At 34.3% G+C, this 27,727-nt stretch overlaps 1 protein-coding gene across 1 annotated transcript; it reads left to right on the forward strand.

The window, feature by feature from the left end:
* Positions 1-3,515: 3,515 nt before the first annotated feature.
* On the forward strand, positions 3,516-26,937 carry LOC132749594 (uncharacterized). The gene is made up of 3 exons (XM_060739414.1): positions 3,516-3,705; positions 12,200-12,642; positions 26,896-26,937. Exons 2-3 carry the CDS (start codon positions 12,241-12,243, stop codon positions 26,935-26,937), a joined length of 444 nt encoding a protein of 147 aa, XP_060595397.1. The 5' UTR covers positions 3,516-3,705; positions 12,200-12,240.
* Positions 26,938-27,727: the final 790 nt, after the last annotated feature.

Consider the following 27,727-nt stretch of genomic DNA (forward strand, 5'->3'; position numbering starts at 1 on the left):
ACTGTTCGACTAAAGAACACATGGCAAAACCGAATTATGCTTATATGAGTTTGACCTTTAATTGAACTTGACCGTGAAGTTAAAAAAAAAAGAAATTTATTTGTTACAAAGAAATTATATTTTATGGCCAGAGTGATATTTGCATAGCCTATTATTAGGAGAAGTCTTTACTATATAATTCTTCCTCTGTTGTATTTTATTTAAGAAATAAGAAACAAGTCTAGCGTGACCCCTTCTAGATGGTGGCTGTTGTTAAAATCATTACAATAAATGAATACGTATTAGAAATACTAATATTCTTTCTAAATGTTTTAATTATAATTACATGGCATAAGAAAAATTAACGCACATATTTTAGGAGCCTCGTAAACCAACGATTGGTCAGGATGTGACGGTGTTTATAAAAGGTTGAGGTACATTTAACGGTTGTCATTTGTACGAATACGGAAAAAATCAGGTAAAAATGTGATCCATCGGAAGGTAGAAGAAACAAAATTACATCAAAAATGTAGACGCAGTTTGTTCATGAGGAATAATGGACAAGTGCAACATGCCTAACGCCCTTAGCACTGCCTTAAATAGTATTCCATGTATTAAAACATATTTCATGAATTAAGTCATCTGTTTCATAATGATATGTAACGAGCAAATGAATAATGAAAATATAAAAGTAAAGATGAAGCTAGTCTTGGTTTAAGTTTGTTCAGTAGATTAAATGCATTACTTTTTTAAAATATAAATAATAAGCTAATGTTCGACAATTCTATACCTGATTTATTTGCATACAGCTGAATCATTAGTTTGAGATTTTGTAAAATAAATGTTTTGAAAGTATGTAAGAATGAATGTTCGTTCTTTCTAACCATAATTTCCGAACTCGTAACTTCGCATCAAGTGTGCTTACATTAAATTTGACACCATGTATCAGAAACATAACAAGAAGTGTGGACGATAATTCAACAACATTAAGTTGTTCTCATTGATGAATGAAGTTGTCTATATCACGGCCCGCTGTTAACATAATCTAAGCCAATTATAAACCTACACGAAGCCTCATATCAATATGAACTGTGCCGGATTTCAACATAAATATTTAAACTGAGACCGGTATCAACTTAATTTAGCTCGATATAACGTTGATTAAGCCCAATATTAGCATAAACTAAGCCCGAATTCAACATAAACTTCAACCGATATTAACATGAACTTAGCACGATAGACCCGATATCAACATTAACTTAGTCTGCTGAACCAGATATAAAAAAGAAACAAAATCCAATGTCAACATAAACTTAGTCTAATATCAACATAAACTGGACCCGCCGGACCCGATATCAACATAAACTAAGTCCAATATCAACATAAACTAAGTCCGATATCAACATAAACTAAGTCCGATATCAACATAGACATAGTTTGATATCATCATAAACTTAGTCCGATATCACTATAATCTTAGTCAGATATCAACATAGACTAAGTCCGATATCATCATAAACTTATTTCGATATCAACTAAAACTTAGTCCGATATCAGCATAAGCTAAGTCTGATGGACCCGATACATCAACATAAACTAAGCTCAATATCAAAAAAGACTACGTTCCATATCAACATCGATTGCATTATAATCATTATTATTATCACCATCAAAGATATTCTTCACGAAATTTCAAGATTATAAACAATATGCTGAACAATATTTAGTAATTTTAAAATATCCGTCTAAAATTATGCTACATAAACATCCTTATTGTCTAAATATTTCAAAGCTTAAGTTTATTTATGCTTGTACAATTTTACTTAACTGTATTACGATATAATATTTTCTTACAGAGAATACAATTCAGATTATACGAGTATAATTATATGAAATATTTGCTTTCAATTATGCCATTTATTAATATATCACGTTCTACTGCTGTTGTGCAGCCGAAAAATGATAAAATTCATTTACAAAAGAAAATCATCATGCATATTTATTCCTTTTTTTTGTAAATGAATTTTATCATTTTTCGTTGTGCAGCCGAAAAATGATAAAATTCATTTACAAAAAAAAAAGGAATAAATATGCATGATGATTTTCTTTTAAACACAAATATTTATATATATGATCATTTTCTAAAAGGTCATATTTTCAAAACAAAATTTGTGAAATTTCAAATATGTTAAGTTACAAATTGTATATGTTTCAATAACAGATGTCAAATTTAAAATTATGTAACTGGAAGATTAAAATGCGGCTTTCCTCTTTGTCCTATCAACTGTGCTAAAAGTTTTATAATATATAGGTGATAAGGTCAATTAAGCTGTCTGTACTTATCATGTTGTTAAACCTTATGACTGATAAAATATCCAGGTGATGATTGTTGTTATAAATTCTATGTTGCTATGTTACATTATTTTGTATTTAAACCTGATTGGTCATTTTGTTATTTAAGACACAAAAATGTTAAAATTCTATTGGTCAGTTAAAACGAAATCAATTTTAGAATTATTGTAAAGATACATGTAGAAAATTTAGGGTCAGTTAGATTTTGGATTTCCAAGTGATAACATTGTATTGTGGCTTACCACTAGAAATAATTGTTACTGTATTTAATATTAATTTGTAAACATCAGGATAACCTGTGTATATGTTATATATTATCTGTGGTATTCCACTAAGAAAGATTAACATTAAAATATAAAACGGAACATTGTGTTGTGATACAATCCACATTCAGTAGAACTCTAAAATTAGCGCATAGCACTGCTCATTGATTTCAATTTGCTGTTTGCAAACACCTAATCATAAATAGGATCAGGCATGTGAATTTCTCGTTAAACCGTGCTTTTTTATTTATTACAGATATTACCCCACAATCTTATATGATAAAGATCTCCAGCAATAATCTATAAAATAAAATCTGGAAAAAGGTAGATCCATCGGAAGCATGATAACCACTGGGAAGCAATATATAAGACATTTAATGACTATTTAACTTGTGGTCAGAAGTACCATTTATCAGTCTTCTTGCATGCATTACCTATGGCTATTTTCTTCCCAGATCAAAAAAGATTTTGGACAAAGTTTTAATTTTTCTAGATTTAAAAGGATAACCATTTAATATGGAATGCGGTAAAAGAGATAGCGCAAATATTTTGATTTTACATTAAGATTATTTTAAATTTTATGCGATAAAAATGTACAATGGCAATACAATTAATCATGGTAAAATACGGAAGTGAACATCCATGCCACTGCCAATGCAATTTATATCATTCTGTGTATATATATATATATATATATATATAAACTTATTTAATAATTTGCCAACCGGTTTCTCTTATGATCATCAGGGCAAAATGTACAGTATTGTATATATATATATACACATATGAAAAGTTGAAAATGTAGATATAATGATAGTAAATATGTCCTGCGCTAAAATTAACCAATCCGCTTCGACTCACATATTTTAAGCTTCATCAGTCTAAAGTATTCATATTGTTCGATCGAAAGCTGCTTAAGCAATAATGACGTTTTTTCTATATACACACGGAGATTTCATACACTAAAATGACAAACTTGTGCTAGTAACATCCACTCTGACACCATATATACATGTATATGCTTTTGACAGTATGTAAAATAATTCATCCAATCAACAGAGGAACAAACTATTCGTAAAAAGAAAAAGTTTCGTGTTAAATAGCGATAGAGGTAAGTTTTGTACAATAATCTTTTTTTTTTATTAAATCAGAAACCTGTTCACTGGGACAAATCAATAATTTTGTGATTTATTTACTTTCAATGTCGCGTAAACTTTTAAACCCCTCTTCTCCCATTTTTTCACCCTTCCCACTGTTTTGTTCATCTTTATAGCCCTTGTCCCTTTAATCACCATATGGGCCCGTTTTAGGTTTTATCATTTCACACAGAACTTGTCCCTTTCCTCCTTTTGCCGCCCTTGTGTCTACTTTTGGTTATGGTTTGGTGTCTTCTGGGTGCCCTGCTTTGGTGGCTTAGGTGTGTCGGGGGCTGCGTCCTATGAACGTGGCCGTTGCCTTTGTTCTAGTGTTCTATGCACAACGATATATTGAGGTATTAGATACCAAATGCTGTATTTCCTTTCTAAGAAGGGTGGGTTCACACATTAGAAGATTAGGTAGGTTATAAACTTGTTGGTATATTGATATTAAGATAGTACTTATTCAGGTTAAAACACACATATACAGAATACAAACACTTATTAAAAGCATTTTATATAAAACTGATGACACAATTGTAATTAAATATTTCGGAAGTTTGTCAAACATAAATTGCACAGACGACTCATTAAAAAATAAAATATAATAACTAAAAAAAACGAAATCTAAAACTCTTTTTTTCCTTTGACTAGATATCAATTTACTAGTTTAATAAATAATTAACTATTACGAAAATAAGGACACTCTAATTGCAATAAACTTACTGTACTTTGACTGAAGTTATTATAACGTTATTTTATATTCATTTTTCCTGTTATTGAAATAGTTTGTGCAGGTTAAAAGTGACAGCTTCTGAAAAGCTGTAAAAATGTTTGTTTCTTGTTCAGAATATCTCAAGCTTGCAACAAATGAAATAATTTATCACTTAGGGTTACGCAAGCCAAATATCTAACCAGTATGTCTTTTCTTGAAAATGTAACAGGCGTCTAAACTAGCTTGGTCAAACCAAACAGTAAAAAACAGACTCACTTAATAAAAACTCAACATGGCAAAATTGAACTTTTGCAGGCTCGGTATGATTGAGCTTGTTTGCAAGCTATCATCCATGCCGCTAGCACCGACTGAAGCAGAATTCAACATTTAACATGAACTGGTATATTCTGAACTTAGAAACATCCGCGGATGTGTTCATATATGGCGGTCATCATGGAAACTTCTATGTGACACGTTAGTGCCATCACTTAAAAAAGCGGCATACGGTCTCCAAATAAAGAATTGCATGTATCCTTAGCGAGAAAACAATGGGCGAAACTTAATAAAAGGGAAATTTTGAAAGGTCATCAGAGGTTAAAAAGCCTGCATATCATAGATATAAGATGTTTAAAAGCAAAATTAAAAAGCAGGCAAAATATCCTAAAGGTAATTAAACAGTATTCATGTGAGAAATTTTAAAAATTGCTAAAACTCTAGCAAAAGCTTAAAATGTTTTGTTAATTTATCGATACTTTGCGTACTAATGTAAAATTAAGATATGTAATATTTTCTCGAGACATAAAGGTAAATAATACGGATGATGCATCGAAAAAAGCTGTTGACTGAATCCTAACATAGGCAATTCTTCAAAAAATGTACAAACACTATCGCTTCATTAAAGTCAGAAACAATATATTGCTTTCCCTGGCTGTGATTTTTGCACTTGAAATAATCGAGACTTTTAGGCTGAAGGGCAGATAGCAGGAAAGCGTGTCAGGTGGCTCAAAATGTTTATATTATCATATTCCAACTCAGTTAAACAAAATTGTTAACAAAGTTATCATTCTGTCTAAATATCCATGTAACTGTAACATAAGCCTGTAAACTTTTATTTAAGATGGAAAAGTTATCAATGCCGTAGGTCCAACGAAAAACTTTTTTGACACAAAGTAAAACGTTATTCAATATCAATCGAAGTCCATAAATTCAATGCGATTTCCATTGCATGAACATTTGAATAACAACTCTTTTTTTACTGAATAGAGACTGTCACAAATGACCATGCACACATGCATTTATATAGGAACTTTGTTTTCTTTGAGTTCATATCTATTTATACTGTGATAGTAAATTTTTGCTTGTCTTGTACCTATGAGTCAACAAACGTTTATTAGATACACCTACATCATAAAAAATTAACATTTGAGATATTTTGAACAAAAACAACCATTTCCATGGATCTTTCCCCAAAGCTGATGTCAATTTTAACCCTTAGCATTGGAGAAAAAACATATTCAAATTACTTGACTGTATCTTCAGTCAATGAAAAGTTATATCTTAGCAATAAAAAAGTCCTTATTTGCATCTAACCATCCTCACCGCTATTATCACTGATCCCGGTAATACGGCGTGTTGTAGGTCGATTTGTTGCAGTTGTGGAGCATCTGTCCCAGAAGAAAAATATTTCTTCCAGTTCATATCTCGCGGTCATCGATCAGTTTAATCCCGAGTAAACATTTATGTTTAACGTAAATCATATAGGCCCCTTCTCCTTGCGGTCTCTTACACTATATGGACAAATATAGGAACAAGCTTTTAAGTCTTTTTGGTGTGTTACATTTTGACTCAGACTATAGACCTCTACAAAAATCATGTTCCTAGGGTGAAAATTGGCACGCTCTAGGGTTTCTTCTCGTTCATATATAGATTTAATGGTAAATTCATCTTGAAAATATTTCTCCCGAAACTAAAATGCTCAGAGCAAAGATATCTGGCACAGATCACAACCTGTTGGTCCTATACAAAAGGAATAAATGCATTGTCTTTGCAACAGAGGTAAAAATAACACTGTTCTACTGGTAACTTAATTTAAATGAACCTATATATGAGACAACACTCAAGTCATCATGAATAAACTACAATGTTTGGGGCTTAAATTAAGCATGTAACATTGCCATATCTAAAAAAAATAAATCTTGGTCCGATGTCAAAACTTGCCCTTCCTGAGGTCACTTAATTTATCTAGATTTATATGCATAGGAATATAGACATATATTTTTGACATGCCGGTCCGATCCTGTAGGCCGCTTATTTTATTAAGATTTATATAGTAAACATGTCTGCAGATCCCCTTACTAATTAAGTAAATTGTGAAGATCATAAAATAAATAATAATTAAATATTTGGCCAATTGCACCGACTTGTGGCCCTGCACTCAAGATGTATAAACCATGTCCCAGAAATTTATATTTGGGTAATCATATAATAGAGACCTTTATTCATTTGTCGAGGTACAATGCTTACAAATAGTTTATAAATCAGTCAAGAATTGGGTTAAGAATGGTACACGTTAAGCCTCGGTCTCACTTACTCCCGGCAGAGCCCAGGACCATCCCGGTAAGTTACCGGGATGATCCGGGACGATCCGGGATGAAATTATTGTTGCGGTCACACTTACCCCGGCAGCACTACGGTAGTTCCCTACTAACCACCCAGGATGCGCTCCGGATCATCCAGGCAGAGCCCAGGTGAAGCTACGGTTCATGCCGGTGCTTCCACGGTCGTTCCCGGATGACGCCGGAAGAGCCCGGTTGACCCAGGCAGAGCCCCGGTCGATCCAGGCAGAGCCCCGGCAGAGCCCAGGACGATCCAGGCAGAGCCCCGGTAGAACCCCGGTGGATTGAAAACGCCCGAAAATGATAACTTTGATACATAATTTTATTTAATATAATATCTATTGTTCCAGAATAGTAAATCATGATGATTTTCTGAAAAATCCTTATGCCATACTGGATAGAAGGGAAATGGGAAGGCTTTTTAATACAAACAAGTTCAATCATCACAAATTGTCCTTATTTTTTTTAAATGATCCGGGCTTTGCCGGGGCTCTACCGGGATCAACCGTAGCTCTACCTTTATCCTCCGGGGCTCTGCCTGTAGTTACCGGGGCTCTGCCGGCATATACCGGGGCTCTACCGTAGCTCTACCGTAGCTCTACCGGCTATATCATACCCCGGATCATCCCCGGTTTGTGCCGGCAGAGCTACGGTGCTTTCCCGGTATCACCCCGGTCGTTCCCGGCAGAGCTAAGGATGATGCCGGCAAAGCTATACCTTCCCGGATCATCCCGGACCACCCCGGTGATATTAAATATTTTATTCCATCCGGGGTCGAATGCCGGATGTTCCCGGATCATCCCGGATCATCCAGGACGTTGCCGGCAGAGTTACGGATGTACCCCGGTTGTTCCCGGTCGTACCCCGGTCGTTCCCGGATCACCCCGGACGTCTACCGGGGCTCTGCCGGGGCTCTGCCGGGATGTAAGTGAGACTGTAGCTTAATGTGACCTTACAACTTACGTTTGCATTACAGTGTACACGGATGTAAATACATGTATATCACGCTACAAACCATTGTGCGTTTGCATGATTTTATAATTAATGTTATATCCGATTTTTAAGTATTTAAGAGCTTTAACGTTAGGCCTTAAATAGAAAAGTGTTTGTTTCCCCTGCCACTACCTCCTCATAAGAACAAAACAGCAAAACAACAACAACAACAATAACAAAAACAAACAAACACATATTGCCAACCATATGTTGTTTTTTTTTAAATTTCACCGTGCACATCATCTAACGCATGGATGTGAAAACAACAAAAGAGATGTCAAAGTTAGGCCGAATTGTCAATGTTTTGAACAAAAAGAACAACAGAAATATATACCTCACAATAAAAAATCGAAAGAAAATTAATTAGCGTATACGGCTGTTAAAACATAAAGTTTGATTGCAAATATATCCAGAAATTGTTATTTTTCCTCGATCATTTATGAATATATGTAACACGTGCTTATAATATTCTACTTTACTTCGACATTTATCTAATGTCAGAAATATGCCTGATTATTGCGAAACCATAATGTTAAATACATTGAACTATAAAACATTTGCTAATTTTTATTTATTCGGAGTCAAAAACAATTCATTACAGCAATCTAAACTTCTTTTCGAAAATTGTTTTTTCTTATATGTATATAGTTAAAGATTAAATATCTTTTTTTTTAAAACAATGTGCTAGAGATTAGTTATAAAACATGAAACATCTTCATGTGAGATGTCTACCAAGTTTGTTAAAATAAAAGCCCTGCGGTCAAAATTGGCCCCGACCCTGGGGGTCATTGATTTTATTATATGTACATAGTAAAAACTGAAACAAATCTTCTTTGAAAAAAACATAGAGCTAAAGATTACATATTAAGCATTACAAATCTTCTAGTAAGCTTCTACCAAATTATTCAAATAAAAGCTTTGGGGTCAATATTGCCTCCACCCGGGGGTCATTGATTTTCTTTATATGTACATATTAAAAACTTAAAAAATCTCCTTTAAAAAATCAAAAGAGATAGAGGTTAGATATTATCATAAAAATCTTCTATGTGTGTCTATCAAATTTAAATAAAAGCCCTGGGTCAAAATTGGTCCCGCCCAGGGGGTTTATTGATTTTTCGTAAATGTACATGGTAAAAACTTCTTTTATAAAAACTCAAAAGCTAGTGGTTAGATATTAAGCCTGAAAAATCTTCTTATCGGTGTTTACCCATTTTCCAAATAAAAGTCTTTGGATCAATATTGGCCTCACCTAATCTTTTGGAACTGTTGTTTTCCGTTAGCAATAGCAACCTGCAGTAATGTTTTTAGACTGATGGTTTGCATATTTGGAATTAACATACCCTGGATGGTTCAGTGTTGCTTTTTTTACAATGTCTCATATTTACAAGGAAGATACCTAAAGTGGTCCTTAAAGGTAAGATTGTGTCAGGGGTCACTGGGTTCAAGATCAATGTATTGCATTTATAAATATTTGATAAAGTTTAATTGTTAAGTTGAATACTTTTCAACTTCATCACAAGGCAAAGCAATGACTTTGATAAACAACTGTGCACAAAACTTGCTAAAATAGGTTGTATTTTTCGAGCTGGACGTGTTCATGACGACATGGGGCTTATAAACACGAATGTTTCGGTGTTATACAATTTTATTGTATCTATGCACAAGTCTTGAATAAGATTTCCACAATTCTTGTCTGGTCTCCATGAAATACGTAAAACAAGAGCTTAAAGGATTGCACCTCAAGTTTTATTATTTACTGCTTTAATTTATCCTACGTCAAATTTTAATATTGGTTACCTGGTGTAAAATACTAGGTCAAACAGCTCAAATATGGAAAAAACATGTGAACACTCTAGGGGACATTGTTCCAGTTCAAATATCCTGGACATTTGAACTGACCCTTCATAATGACGTGAGCGAAATAAGGGGCATCATGGCCTTCTTTTTTTAATTGTAGATTATTATTTGCGTTGACATCAAAGTTTTACCTTCAATGGTTTTGAATGTGACCATAATAACAAATTTATTACCTTTATAACAATTTATCTCAAATGAACGAGTTGTAACGCAGATTTGGGGCTCTTGTTGCTTTGCTTTTCTTTAGTTCATCGAGTATAATTTAATATATTTCTTATGGCCATTGTGTCGTATCTTTTGTAAAAAAAATTTACTTTAGATTTATTTTATTAACACTGTCTCGTCAAATAGAACATATTTGGGCTAAAAATAGGTTTGTCAATTCTACAACAACGTTAAACTCACCAGTTTAGATTTTGCTTTTTATAGTTCCAAGGCGGTACCCAAATGCGTTCTTCTCCGTCACATGTGCTTATGTAATAGTTATAGTACATGAAACGAGTTAGTTACGAGGATATAACACTGGCTGGAGCGACATCAAGGGATGTTTCTGCTAAAACATGGCGAGGCTGTTAGGCCGTTCGCACCTGTTATATATCAATGCATTTTTTTTTCACAGAGGCTCCAATATGGCAGTGGTAACGAACATTCCCAGTAGTAAAAAAAATGGAATCAATAAATAAAATAAATACAATGAAAAATATAAATAAAGATAATTAATGAAATGAAATTTACTCTCATTTAATCAAAACATACATGTAATGTTAAGTCATTTGCAGTAATTCGTCAAGAAAAACCAACTCATTAACTTAAATATCAATCTGTCTGCGCCCTTTAAATGAGTTGAATTGTATCATATTTCTTAGTCTCTCTTGTAATGAATGTAAAAGATAAATAATTTAGTGACAGATTAATGAGCGTGTAAACATATTAAAGATTGGCCTTATAAGTTGTCAATTTGTTTCCCTGATAAGAGACAAGCCACTTATGTATGAAGGGATTTCAGTTATTCCCCTTTGGTAGTTAGAGGCTATGATAAACTTAGTTAAAACAACTTTAACATACCTACATTCCTAGTGCAACACTAAATTTATGGAAATGATTTAGACATTGTTCTTGTAGTATTGCCCTGTTGACTTCCACAATATTAATAATTTTCAATATTAATTTTAATCAAATATCTGTATTGCTTTTGTGGTGCACTGTTTCTGGTCCTTGATAACTTAAACAAAATTTGGTCCAATAAGTTTCTTGGATCAAAACTAGCCTTGCCCTTGGGTCAGTTTATTGTATGGAAAAAAAACGTAAAACAACTGTTTTGTTAATTGAAAAAATGCTATAGCATAGATATTGTGTGTATTATTGCCTATTCGGTCACAACCAAGTTCATTCAAATAATGATTGACCTTGCGTAGAGTCTTTTTTAAAATACCCTTTTTTGAAATGTAATGCTTAATTGTCAATTATTCGTTATGTATCATCGTCTAATTAGCCTCCTCCATAATTAACGAAATCTGATTACATATCAGTTGACCAAGATTGTTCTACCTGAAGACCTATTTCTCTTTTTTCAAGCTTTTTTTTAAAAATCATATACACATAAAGTATTATGTACTGCAAAAATGTTTATACGCATTACAAGTATGCATTAAATGTATGCATTCATTTTTTATTGAAAAAGATTGGCTTAGACTTTATGGGAAATAAATTTCTAATTACCTCCCATTATTTACATGAGATGTAAATTCGGTAATATCTTTCCAAATAATGCTTTAAGGAACTTACAATATTCATAAATCATCATTTGAGCGTTATATTCATGATTAAATAAGAAGTTGAGTTAAAGGATCAATAAATTGTAATTTTTAGAACAAAATAAAACGTTGAAGTGTTTATGTTTTATCATTATTTATGTCACCATCGATTTTTATCACACCAAAATTCAACAAAACGGATATAATTGTTATCCCAGACTACGATAAATGATATTCAATTTAGTTTTGAATTATTTTACTACATATTTATTTATATTGATCATATAAAATGATTATTGAATCATTTTCTCTTTAAAAAGGTTATTGTTGTATTAAATGAATTAGAATAATAAAGTCTTAATCTGAGTAATTTGACAGAAACACAATCTGTCAACAATTCCATTTTAAAGTATCGAAATCACTAACATAAAGTGTTTATATTATGATAACGATTCTAAGCATAATTACATGTATAAGAAGTGTTTAAAGCAATTGTTTAATTTTTAAAATAACTTGTACGTTTCATCATTTACAGATGTGGCTATAACAGATGTAACAAATCAAGAAGTAAACGAAATGGCAACCGGAGGTCAGCCACAGACGCTAGATAACCGTATATTTTTGTTTCGGTTACAAATACTAGTCATTGATGGTGGCCTCCTTGTATTGAGGACTATACTGGACCAGTCCCTGACATCTCAATGCATAACGTTCAGTGCGTGCTTGAATCAAGAAAAGTCAACAATAACACGTTTGAAAAGCCGCGGCGTTATAACCCAGGTCCAATATGACGTGTTGTTTCCAGCGGGAGGTAAAGTCCCATCTTCGTCAGATTTAGACATCACGCTGATTATTTGTCTTCTTAGAAATCTGAAATGTTTTGGATTAAATAAAACATTTGACTGGAGGGCAACACCAGCACAAACCGATGTATCAATGGAAGCAGACATATGTCGGTTAAAGGATTTCCGAAATAAAGTAAGTATATTTGACATGCGATTTATAAATTCATGCTTTGGCAATACAGAAGAATAAAAGTAAATGTATATATTGGTAATATAAATATCTACGTATTTTAAAAGTAATTAAATACTGCCACTTAAGTTTAACTTAAATATAATTTAATCAATCATCATACTTAAAGCATATACAACTTTTAATATTTCTAGACAATAACTAATTCGGTGTGTTGCATATCTTTACAGTAGTTGTGCAGTCGTACTTTAAAGATTAAAACATAAACATCTTAAACAAGAATTGAATTTTTTATCCTACATATCCGATGCATTTTTTTCGAGTTATCATTACTTTCATGAAAATTCCGGGCTTTAATTCATGTCATGAAGTAATCCATCACGGCATTATCCGAGGTTATATTGCTATCATCAAATAGGCAAAGATATTGATACTTTCATAAAATAATTAAATAAAACTGACATCATGAAAAAATCCGAAATATAATTGACGTTAAGAAACCATCCAAGATAAAACTGCCATCATAAAACAATCTGAGGTAATTGTCGGCATGAAAAAATACGAGATAATCCTGTCGTAGAGAAACGATCCCAGATATTACTGGTGTCGTGAAACAATCCGAGATAATACATCCGTCAAAAAAGAATCCAAGACAATAATGCTATCAAGAATCAATTCGAGATGACACTGCTGTCATGAAATAATCCGAGATAAAACTGCCGTCAAGAAAACAATCCGAGCTAATACTACCATCATGAAACAATCCGATATATTACTGCAGTCATGAAATAATGCGAGCTTATACTGCCTTCATTAAAAACAATCCGAGATAATACATCCTTTATAAAACAATCAGATATTATTCTGCCACTATGAAAAAATCTTAGATAATACTTTCGTCATGAAACAATAACAGATAATACTTCCCTCATGAAACAATTAGAGATAATAATGTCACTTTGAAAGAATCCGAGATATTACTTCCCTACTGAAACAATCCGGGATAATACTTCCCTCATGAAACAATCCGAGATAACACTGCCATCATAAAAGAATCTTAGATAATACTGACGTCAAGAAAACAATGCGTTATAAAACTGACGTCATGAAAAAATTCGAAGTGAAACTGCCCCCATGAAATATTCCAAGTAAATACTTCCCTCACGAAACAATCAAATAATACTGCGAACATAAAAGAATCAAAGATTATATAGCCGCTAACATGAATTTTTTTTTTAAATTTATCCGACTTGGGGATGAAATTTTTCGAGTTATCATTACTGTCATGAAAAAAAACCCGGGTTTTTATTAATCACATATAATCAATCACGACATAATACGAGGTGTTATTACTTTCATCAAGTCTGCTAAGATATTACTACTATCATTAAAATAATCCAAGATAAAACTGCCGTCATAAAACATCCGAGTTAAAACTGCCTCCAAGAAACAATCCTAGATATTACTGCCGTCAAGAAATAATCCGAGGTAACTCTGCTGTCAAGAAATAATCCGAGGTAATACTGCTGTCAAGAAATAATCCGAGATAATACTGCTGTCAAAAAATAATCAGAGGTAATACTGCTGTCAAGAAATAATCCGAGGTAATACTGCCGTCAAGAAATAATCCGAGGCAATACTGCTGTCAAGATATAATCAGAGGTAATATTGATGAAAAGAAATAATCCGAGGTTATACTGCTGTCAAGAAATAATCCGATATAATACTGCCGGAAAGAAATAATACGAGATCAAACTGCCGTCAAGAAATAATCCGAGATAGTACTGCCGTCAAGAAATAATCTGAGATAATAAAGCCGTCAAGAAATAATCCGAGGCAACACTGCCGTCAAGAAATAATCCGAGATAATACTGCCGTCAAGATATAATCCCAGATAATAAAGAAATAATCCGAGATAATACTGTCGTCAAGAAATAATCCGAGATCATACTGCCGTCAAGAAATAATCCGAGAAAATACAGCCGTCAAGAAATAATCCGAGATAAAACTGCCGTCAAGAAATAATCCGAGATAATACTGCCGTCAAGAAATAATCCGAGATAGTACTGCCGTCAATAAATAATCCGAGATAATACTGCCGTCAAGAAATAATCCGAGATAATACTGCCATCAAGAAATAATCCGAGATAATACTGCCGTCAGTGAATAATCCGAGATAATACTGCCGTCAAAAATAATCCGAGATAATACTGCTGACAAGAAATAATCCGAGATAATACTGCCGTCATGAAATAATCCGAGATAATACTACCGTCAAGAAATTATCCGAGATAATACTGCCGTCAAAAATTATCCGAGTTATTGCTGCAGTCAAGAAATAATACGAGATATTACTGCAATCAAGAAATAATCCGAGATTATACTACCGTCAAGACATTATCCGAGATAATACTACCGTCAAGAAATTATCCGAGGTAATACTGCCGTCAAGAAATAATCCGAAATAAAACTGCCGTCAAGAAATAATCCGAGGTAATACTGCCGTCAAGAAATAATTCGAGATAGTACTACCGTCAAGAAATTATCCGAGATAATACTGCCGTCAAGAAATGATCCGAGTTATTACTGCAGTCAAGAAATAATACGAGATATTACTGCAGTCAAGAAATAATCCGAGGTAACACTGTCGTCAAGAAATAATCCGAGATAATACTGCCGTCAAGAAATAATCCGAGATAATACTGCCGTCAAGAAATAATCCGAGATAATAAAGAAATAATCCGAGATAATACTGCCGTCATGAAATAATCCGAGATAATACTGCCGTCAAGAAATAATCCGAGATAATACTGCCGTCAAGAAATAATCCGAAATAATACTGCCGTCAAGAAATAATCCAACATAATACTGCCGTCAGTGAATAATCCGAGATAATACTGCCGTCAGTGAATAATCCGAGATAATACTGCCGTCAAAAATAATCCGAGATAATACTGCTGTCAAGAAATAATCCGAGATAATACTATCGTCATGAAATAATCCGAGATAATACTGCCCGTCAAGAAATAATCCGAGATAATACTGCCGTCAATAAATAATTCCGATCGATAATACTCTGCCGTCAAGAAATAATCCAAGATTATACTGCGTTTCAAGAAATAATCTGAGATAATATTGCCGTCAAGAAATAATCCGAGATAATACTGCCGTCAAGAAAATAATCCGAGATAACTACTGCGTCAGAAAAATCCGAAATAAGACTGCCGTCAAGAAATAATCCGAGATAATACTGCCGTCAGTGAATAATCCGAGATAATACTGCCGTCAAAAATAATCCGAGATAATACTGCTGTCAAGAAATAATCCGAGATAATACTGCTGTCAAGAAATAATCCGAGATAATACTGCCGTCAGTGAATAATCCGAGATAATACTGCCGTCAAAAATAATCCGAGATAATACTGCTGTCAAGAAATAATCCGAGATAATACTGCCGTCATGAAATAATCCGAGATAATACTGCCGTCAAGAAATAATCCGAGATAATACTGCCGTCAAGAAATAATCTGAGATAATACTACCTTCAAGAAATTATCCGAGATAATACTACCGTCAAGATATGATCCGAGATATTACTGCAGTCAAGAAATAATACGAGATATAACTGCATTCAAGAAATAATCCGAGATAATACTGCCGTCAAGAAAAAATCCGAAATAATACTGCTGTTAAGAAATTATCCGAGATAATACTACCGTTAAGAAAAAATACGAGATAATACTGCCGTCAAGATATAATTCGAGATAATACTGCCGTCAACAAATAATACGAGATATTACTGCAGTCAAGAAATAATCCGAGATAATACTGCCGTCAAGAAATAATCTGAGATAATACTGCCGTCATGAAAAAATCCGAGATAATACTGCAGTCAAGAAATAATCCGAGATAAAACTGCCGTCAAGAAATAATCCGAGGCAACACTGCCGTCAAAAAATATTCCGAGATAATACTGCCGTCATGAAATAATCCCAGATAAAACTGCCGTCAAGAAATAATCCGAGGCAACACTGCCGTCAAGAAATAATCCGCAGATAAATACTGCCGTCAAGAAATTATTCCCAGATAATAAAGAAATAATCCGAGATAATACTGGTCGTCAAGAAAAATCCGAGAAAATACAAGCCGTCAAGAAATAAATCCGAGATAAAACTGCGTCAAAGAAATAATCCGAGATCAATACTGCCGTCAAGAAATAATCCCAGATAATAAAAAAATTAATCCGAGATAATACTGTCGTCAAGAAATAATCCGAGAAAAAACAGCCGTCAAGAAATAATCCGAGATAAAACTGCCGTCAAGAAATAATCCGAGATATTACTGCCATCAAGAAAATAATCCGAGATAATACTGCCTTCAAAATAATCCGAGATAATACTGCTGACAAACAATAATCCGAGATAATATGGCCGTCATGAAATAATCGAGATAATATACCGGTCAAGAAATTTATCCGAGATAAATACTGGGCCCCGTAAAAAAATGTATCCGAGTTATTGCTGCCGTCAAGAAATAATACGAGATATACTGCAGTCAAGAAAATAATGCCGAGATAATACGGCGTTAAGAAAAATCCCGAAATAAGACTGCCGTCAAGAAATATCCGAGATAAATACTGGCCGTCAGTGAATAATTCCGAAAATAAATACTGCCGTCCAAAAATAATCCGAGATAATACTGCTGTCAAGAAATAATCCGAGATAATACTGCCGTCAAGAAATAATCCGAGATAATACTACCTTCAAGAAAATATCCGAGATAATACTGCCGTCAAGATATGATCCGATATATTACTGCAGTCAAGAAATAATACGAGATAATACTGCCATCAAGAAATAATCCGAGATAATACTGCCGTCAAGAAATAATCTGAGATAATACTGCCGTCATGAAAAAATCCGAGATAATACTGCAGTCAAGATATAATTCGAGATAATACTGCAGGCAAGAAATAATACGAGATAATACTGCCGTCAATAAATAATCCGAGATAATACTACCTTCAAGAATTTATCCGAGATCATACTGCCGTCAAGAAATGATCCGAAATATTAATGCAGTCAAGAAATAATACGAGATATTACTGCAGTCAAGAAATAATCCAAGATAAGAAAGAAATAATCCGAGATAATACTGCCGTCAAGAAATAATCCGAGATTATACTGCCGTCAAGAAATAATCTGAGATAATACTGCCGTCAAGAAATAATCCGAGATAATACTGCCGTCAAGAAATAATCCGAGATAATACTGCCGTCAAGAAATAATCCGAGATAATACTGCCGTCAAGAAATAATCCGAGATAATACTGCCGTCAGTGAATAATCCGAATAATACTGCCATCAAGAAATAATCCGAGATAATACTGCCGTCAGTGAATATCCGAGATAATACTGCCGTCAAAATAATCCGAGATAATTTACTGCCGTCAAGAAATAATCCGAGATAATACTGCCGTCAAGAAATAATCTGGGGATAATACTACCTTCAAGAAAATTATCCGAGATAATACTACCTCAAGATATGATCCGAGATATTACTGCAGTCAAGAAATAATACGAGATAATAACTGCATTCAAGAAATAATCCGAGATAATACTGCCAGTCAAGAAAAAATTCCGAAAATAATTTTACTGCTGTTAGAAATAAATCCGAGATAATACCTACCGTTAAGAAAAAATACGAGATAATACTGCCGTCAACGATTAATTTTCGAGATAATACTGCCGTCAACAAATAATACGAGATATTACTGCAGTCAAGAAATAATCCGAGATAATTACTGCCCGTCAAGAAATAATCTGAGATAAATACTGCCGTCATGAAAAAATCCGAGATAATCTATAACTGCCGTCAAGAAATTAATCCGAGATTTTAAAACTGCCGTCAAGAAATAATCCGAGGCAACACTGGCGTCAAGAAATAATCCGAGATAATACTGCCGTCATGAAATAATCCCAGATAAAACTGCCATCAAGAAATAATCCGAGGCAACACTGCCGTCAAGAAATAATCCGAGATAATACTGCCGTCAAGAAATTATCCCAGATAATAAAGAAATAATCCGAGATAATACTGTCGTCAAGAAATAATCCGAGAAAATACAGCCGTCAAGAAATAATCCGAGATAAAACTGCCGTCAAGAAATAATCCGCGATAATACTGCCGTCAAGAAATAATCCCAGATAATAAAAAATTAATCCGAGATAATACTGTCGTCAAGAAATAATCCGAGAAAAAACAGCCGTCAAGAAATAATCTGAGATAAAACTGCCGTCAAGAAATAATCCGAGATATTACTGCCATCAAGAAATAATCCGAGATAATACTGCCGTCAAAATAATCCGAGATAATACTGCTGACAAACAATAATCCGAGATAATACTGCCGTCATGAAATAATCCGAGATAATACTACCGTCAAGAAATTATCCGAGATAATACTGCCGTCAAAAATTATCCGAGTTATTGCTGCAGTCAAGAAATAATACGAGATATAACTGCAGTCAAGAAATAATCCGAGATTATACTACCGTCAAGACATTATCCGAGATAATACTACCGTCAAAAAATTATCCGAGGTAACACTGCCGTCAAGAAATAATCCGAGATAATACTGCCGTCAAGAAATAATCCGAAATAAAACTGCCGTCAAGAAATAATCCGAGGTAATACTGCCGTCAAGAAATTATTCGAGATAGTACTACCGTCAAGAAATTATCCGAGATAATACTGCCGTCAAGAAATAATCCGTGATAATAAAGAAATAATCCGAGAAAATACTGCCGTCAAGAAATAATCCGAGATAATTCTGCCGTCAAGAAATAATCCGAGATAATACTGCCGTCAAGAAATAATCCAACATAATACTGCCGTCAGTGAATAATCCGAGATAATACTGCCGTCAAAAATAATCCGAGATAATATTGCACTCATGAAGTAACCCTTGATAATACTGCAGTCATGAAATAATCCGAGATAATACTGACGTCATGAAACATGAGACATTTCGGATGAAATTTTTAGAGTTATCATTCTGCTGCAGAGTATTATTTATGTCATTTAATAATAAATCACGACATAATACGAGTTAATATTATTACCATCAAAAAGGCTAATATATTACTACTATACAGTCATGAAACAATCAGATATATATACTGTTGTCATGAAATAATGAATTATTCCAGAAATTAACGAATCCGAGATATTAAAAAATCTGAGATAATTCTGCAGTCATGAAACAATCCGGGATATTACTGCAATTAAAAACAATCCGAGATAATACGTCCGCTATAAAACAGTCCGAGATAATACTGCCGTCATGAAATTATACGAGATAATGCTGCGGTCATGAAATATTCCGAGATATTACTGCTGTCATTAAAAGAACAAAGTTTTACTACCGTCATGACACATACCGAGATTTTACTACCGTCATGACACATACCGAGATTTTACTACCGTCATGACACTTACCGAGATTGTACTACCATCATGACACTTACCGAGATTTTACAACCGTCATGACACATCCCGAGATTTTAACTACCATCATGACACATACCGAGATTGGTACTACCGTCATGAAAAGCTTACGAATTGTAAACTACCATCAGACACATACGAGATTGGTACTACATCATGACAATACCGAGATTGTACTACCATCAATGGCCATAACAGAGCAAATTGTACTACATCATGACAATACCGAGATTTTACTACCGTCATGAACAGTACCGAGATTTTTACTAAGCCGTCATGACACATACCGAGATTTTACTCATGACAACATATCCCGAGATTTTAACTACCGTCCATGCATGGTACCGAGATTTTACTAACCGTCATGACACATACCGAGATTTATTACTACCGTCATGACACATACCGAGATTTTACTACCGGTCATGACACATACCGAGATTTTAGCTACCGTCATGACACATACTCGAGATTTTACTACCGTCATTGACACATACCGCGATTTTACTAACCGTCATGACACATACCGAGATTTTACTGGCCGTCATGACGACATAACTCGCGTTTTACTACCGTCATGACACATCCGAGATTTTTACTACCGTCATGACACAATACGAGATTTTACTACGTCCAATGAGCAACATACGAATTTTACTACCGTCATGACACATCGAAATTTTAGCTAAAACGTCATGACACATACGGAGATTTTTACTGCGTCATGAACATACGAGATTTTACTACGGTAATGACTCATACGGGAGATTTTACAACCGGGTCATGAACACATAACCAAGAGATTTTACTAACGTCAGGAACACATACCGAGATTTTCAAACCGTATGACACATACCGAAATTGTACTACCGTCATGACACATACAGAGATGTACTACCGTCGCTGACACAGTACCGGAGATGTACTACGCGTCATGAACATACGAGATTTACTACCGTCATGACACATACGGGATTGTAACTACGTAATGACTCAATACCGAGATTTTAACAACGTCATGACACATACCGGAGATTTTTCAACTTCGAACGTCAGACACATACCGAGATTTTCAACCGTCAAGGTGACACATACCGGGAGATTGTATAAACGTCATGACAATACCGGAGAATTTTACTTAACCGTATGACACATACCGAGATTTTAACACCGTCATGACCCATGACATACCGAGATTGTTAACTACCGTATACACATACGAGATTGTACTCCGTCATCGACACACTACGAGATTGTTACGTCATGACAACATACCCAAGATTTTACAACCGTCATGACACATACCGCGATTTTACTAACGTCATGACACATACGAGATTTTAAAACCGTCCATGACACATACCGAGATTTTTACAACCGGTCATGACACATACGCGAATTTTACTGGCGTCATGACACATTACCGAGATAATACAACAAACGCGTCATTGACACATACCGAGATTTTACAACCGCAATGACACTACCGGTGATTTCATAACGTCATGAACATACCGAGATTTTTACAACCGTTTGACACTAAGGAGATTTTACAACCGTCAATGACACCATACCCGAGATTTTACAAACGTCATGACACATACCGAGATTTTACTACGCGTCATGACACTTTACCGAGATTTTACAAACCGATCATGACATACGAGATTGTACTACCGGTCCATGAATACGAGATTTTACTAGTTCATGACACAATACCGAGATTTTACTACGGTCATGACAATACCGAGATTGTACTACCGTCATGACCATACCGAGATTTTACTACGTCATCGACACATACAGAGATTTTACTACTCGCGTCATGCCACTTACCGAGATTTTACAACCGTCATGAAACATACGAGATTTTACAACCGTCCATGACCATACCGAGATTTTATACTGTCATGATCACAATACCGAGATTGTACTAAATCAGTCATGACACTGTACCGAGATTTTACTACCGTCATGAACAACTAACCGAGATTTTACTACATCATGACAATACCGAGATTTTAACTACAGCTCATGACACTTACGGAGATTTTACAACCGTCATGAACACATAACGATATTTTTACTACCGTCATGACACATACCGAGATTTTCACCGTCAATGAACACATACGAGATTTTACACGTCAATGACAACATACCGAGATTGTAACTACGTCATGACACTTTACCGAGATTTGTACAAACCGGTCGATGACAGCATACCGCATCATTTAACTACCGTCATAGACACATACGCCGGAGATTTTACTAGCGTCATGTACACATACCGAGATTTTACTACCGTCATTGAACATTACCGAGATTGGTACTACGTCATGACACATACCGAGATTTACTTACGTCATGACACTACCGAGATTGTACTACCTCATGAACACATTACCGAGATTGGTTACTACCGTCCTGAAACATACGAGATTGTACTAACGTCATGACACATACCGGAGATTTCTACCGTCCATGAACATACGCGGGGATTGTATACCGTAATGACTCATCCGAGATTTTTACAACCGTCATGAACATACGAAAGATTTTTACTTCCGTCATGACATACCGAGATTTTACAACGTTCAACTGACAAATACGAGATTGTTACTACCGCTCATGGACACATACCGAGATTTTACTCCGTCATGACACATACGAGATTTTAACTACCGTCATGACACATACCGAGATTGTACTACCGTCATGACACATACGAGATTGTACTACCGTCATGACACATACCGAGCATTGTACTACCGTCATGACACATACGGATTTACAACCGTCCATGAACACGAATTTTAAATACCGTCATGACACATACCGAGATTTTACTAACGTCATGACACATACCGAGATTTTACTACCGTCATGACACATACCGAGATTTTACTACCGTCATGACACATACCGAGATTGTACTACCGTCATGACACATACCGAGATTTTACTACCGTCATGACACATACCGAGATTTAAACCCGTCATGACACATACCGAGATTTTTACAACCGTCATGACACATACCGGAATTTTACAACCGTCATGACACATACGAATTTTACAACCGTCATGACACATACCGATTTTACTACCGTCATGACACATACCGAGATTTTAACTGCCGTCATGACACAATACCGAGATTTTACAACCGTCATGACACATACCGAGATTTTACTAGCGTCATGACACATACCGAGATTTTACTACCGTCATGACACAATACCGAGATTTTACAAACGTCATGACACATACCGAAATTTTACTACCGTAATGACACATACCGAGATTTTACTACCGTCATGACACATACCGACATTTTACTACCGTCATGACACTTACCGAGATTGTACTACCGTCATGACACATACCGAGATTTTACTACCGTCATGACACATACCGAGATTTTACTGGCGTCATGACACATACCGAGATTGTACTACCGTCATGAAATAAATCCGGGATATAACTACATTCATGAAATAATCCGAGATACTACTGCAGTCATGAAATAATTCGCCATATTACTGTCGTCATTAAATAATCCTAGATATAATATCGTCATGAAAAAATCCGGTATAGTACTGCCGTCATAAAACAGTCCAAGAAATTGCTATCATCATGAAATAAATCGAGGTATAACTACAGTCATTACATAATCCGAGATATTACTGCCTACATGAAACAATCCGAGATTTTACTTCCGTTATGTGACAATCCAAGCATTTATTGCCGTCATTAAACAATGGGAGCTTTTACTGGAGTCATGAAACATCCGAGCTTTTATGTCGATTTGAACTAATGTAAGGTTCTACTGCCACGATGAAACAATCGGAGCTTTACTGCCGTCATAAAATAATCCGAGATACTACTGCAGCCTTGAAACAATCCGAGATGTTTTGACAGTGATTTGGTTCCTGGTGGTATGGATGTGTAAAACCGCAAACTTTGACATTACTTTGTAATTTCTAAATGGATTTTCGTCATGCTTTAACACAAAAGCCCTTTTGACAAAATCTTTAAACATACCATATTTAACTTGATCTTGACTAACAAATTACCTTGACTTAGCCAGAAACGATTGGATTAGCTTAGCTTTGTCATAATTTTTTGTAAGTAATTTTCTTTGTATTTTTTCCATCAAATGTTTTACATTTTACTTGGTAGGGCTTTTTAAACTTCGTCAGTTATTTATATCTCAATTCATAAGAAGTGTATTGTGCATGTTCTCTACATTCATACTTTTGGGTTTTTATACCCTGCATTGTCGAAAATAAAACTGTATAGACTAAATCACGTAAAACAATGGCATAATTACATTCTATCGTTCAATTACCTGTGGAGTAAAATGGGTCTTAAATCTAAAAAAAAATTTAGTTATTGTTTCATTCCAAGCATGTCATATATACAATACATCACCAATATTCAATCATACAAAAATACATGTTGGACCAATCTCGATAGATTTATAGGAGATATTTAAAAAACAGATGAGATACTAGTAAAAATATATTCTATAACTAAAAAACAAATTTACGTGATTATCACCAAGTACATGTATATATAACAGACATTTTTGCTTATTCCTTCATGAAAATCATATATACTTCAAAATCAATGCCCAAGAAATATTTGTGACAATACTACTGCAATTAACTTGTTATGTGAGTGAGGCCAAATAGTCACATGTTCATACAAAAGCGTAAGTTAGTGAGCATCATGTACCTCAGCATTGCTGTATAATATAATTATGCAGTAAAAGAGTAATGATGTTCCAAAATGAATGAGTATATCATGGAGTATAAGGTGTGTAACCAAATAATATTTCGAATAAGTACATGATTATTGCTAAATGTGTGGATACAATAAGTACATGATTGAACATGGTATGTGTCCCAATAAGTACACAGATTGTAAATGATGCATAACCAAATAAGTACATGGAAGAACATGGTGGGTGAAAGGACATTATTCTGCACACCTTAGATGACAGTATGAGAAAATAAATAATATTAACAATAATTGGTTGGTTGAATAATTATTTGACTGTCTCAGGGTGATCGCCTTCCAGCATGATACATTTGTGTGCCAGTGTAGATACAATTTGTAGGGTACAAACAAACTGCACTAAACCCAGCCATTAAATCACAACCATTTTTAGATCAACCCATACACAATATGTCTTAATATTCAATGTCGATACACTGTGGCAATGTAACTGCTATATCATTGCCACAGTTAAATCTTCCTTCACAACCAAAATAAAACAAAAATATCTGTCATCTTCAATTATAAAATTTAAAGCTAATTGCTGTTAAAAACTATGTACTATGTACACTTTTATCGTTACATTTTTCTACTACTTTAATAACAGGACTAAAACATCCTAATTTACACATGAACAAATTAACTTCTAAGCAAGTTTTGGCACTTACTCATATTACATTAGTATTACTGAATAATAACTTTGAATTTCTCATCACTATCAGGTCGATAAAATTAATAACAACAACTGCAGCTTGTTTCAAAAAGTACATTTCTTAAATCATTGTATAACTGACATTCTAGTAATAACATGAGTTTTGATCCTCTACCACATGACAAAAACGGACATATGGAGAGATTTTCAAATCTTCGGTTTCTATACAAAATTGGTGCCACACCACATCTTAATTTGCTAAAAGCTGATCTGTGGCTCACAGGCAAAATCATTGTACAAAAAGGTTCACACAATATTTTTCTTTAAAATTTAAAATATGTCCGTAATTTATGTCCGCATCTACCTGATGAGCCCGTTGGTGCATTAATTTTTATCAAACCACTCTTTTTTAAACATCTCTAGCAATATCACTCTTGGGATATAGTCATGGATACATCATTATATATTGACAGGTCTAACTTCATTCAACTGTTTATGTAACCGCCAAAAAATACCAGTTTTTTACATCTTGATTGACTTACTTGAGGAACCAGAGCGCAATTCGCTTATTTAATCTTGTAGTATTGGTACATGAGAGATCGGGCTCAAAAATTGACTAATGACTTCCATTGCGGTACATGTGGCGGGCACCCATCCCATATCACCAGAAACAGCTTGCTGTTGGTGTGTATTTCCCAACACCAAGAAAAAAACCTCATTGCCCGATGTTGCACTGCTGCAATACAGGAACAATTTTTATGACCCCATATTGCAGCTCCTTAGGCAATAAACCGGCCATCACAGCAGAGTCAATTCATTTGGTAAAACCTTATAAGGCAGACCACCAATAACTTTGCACATTTGGCATAAGTAGAACGAGGGCACGACTAGCGCTCTGAGCTACCATTTTAGCTGTTATAAAGCCCAAATCTAAATACTCGTTAATTAACAATCCCAGATATGAATAATTGTCAGAATACAGAAATATTATCACATTGTTCATCGCACATCTAAATTCATGTTTCTGATCGTGTCATAGACTCTGAAATTACATTTATCAGGATTTACATACTCATATCATTTCGACCACAATGTGTACAACAAATCTGCCTTACTTTCATATTCAAAATTATCAATGTCTCACTTGACAAAATGGTTTGTGTTGTTATTGGTTCGTTTGTTTTGGAAGGGGGGGGGGTAGTGGGTGATCTGTAGACGGGAGAAGAAGGGGAGGGCTTGCTTTTGTTACTTTTGATTCAGTAATAATTTGAGCTCATATTTCATGTTGAATCATATTGTTTTTTTTATTCAGATAAGTCATATATCAAACAACGACTGCAATACAACAAAATGATTTTACAGCTTGGTGGAATGAGTATTGAACAGGTGAGCACATTTCCCTTTTATAGTATTATTGATATCTTTGTAACCTTTCAATCTATTTTTAAATGAAGAAAGAGTATTATATACGGTAAGTAATATATTCTTAAAAAATGTAAACATATGGGATATAAAATACAAATTTAATAAATCATATAACATCATAATCCATATAAACATGTAGCGTCAAACATTTATAAGTATACATGTTTGACGCTACATGTACGTCAAAACAAGTAAAGAATGAATTTCAAACGAGCCAATTTCCTCATGGAGACATTTGAGTATTGAAATTATTTACAGCACTTCTCGCTCTATTAAAGGGACACCATTGAGGCTTTTAGACATGACGGGATTGGAAATAATTTTTCGGATTATTGTTCCGTTTGTAGTAGGTCTCTGTTGCTTCCAGAACAAATATTCTAACCGTATAAAACGACAAAATATTGACAAAAGCAACGCAAAAAAGCAAAATACAATTTTGAGCTTACCTTTCTTTGGTTATTTCTGTTAAATTGTCCAATTTGATCTATGTAGGAATTTCAAATTTTATATTTTAGACTATGGTTCATTTAATTGGAAAATAATGTTTGTACATTTTGGAAATCTCCAACACAATGTGAATTATTTTGACTTATTAATGCAAAAGATTGGTGTATTTATACTTAAGAAACATTGACACTTTCAAGTATCAATACTTTGAGAGCGTCACGCTTTTCAGGTGTCAAGTGCATTCAGTACTTTACGATTTTAAGGTATCAAGT

This window comes from Ruditapes philippinarum, unplaced genomic scaffold (assembly GCF_026571515.1).
Source record: "Ruditapes philippinarum isolate M1 unplaced genomic scaffold, ASM2657151v2 ctg7975_1_1_1_1, whole genome shotgun sequence".
NCBI classification, from domain to species: domain Eukaryota; kingdom Metazoa; phylum Mollusca; class Bivalvia; order Venerida; family Veneridae; genus Ruditapes; species Ruditapes philippinarum.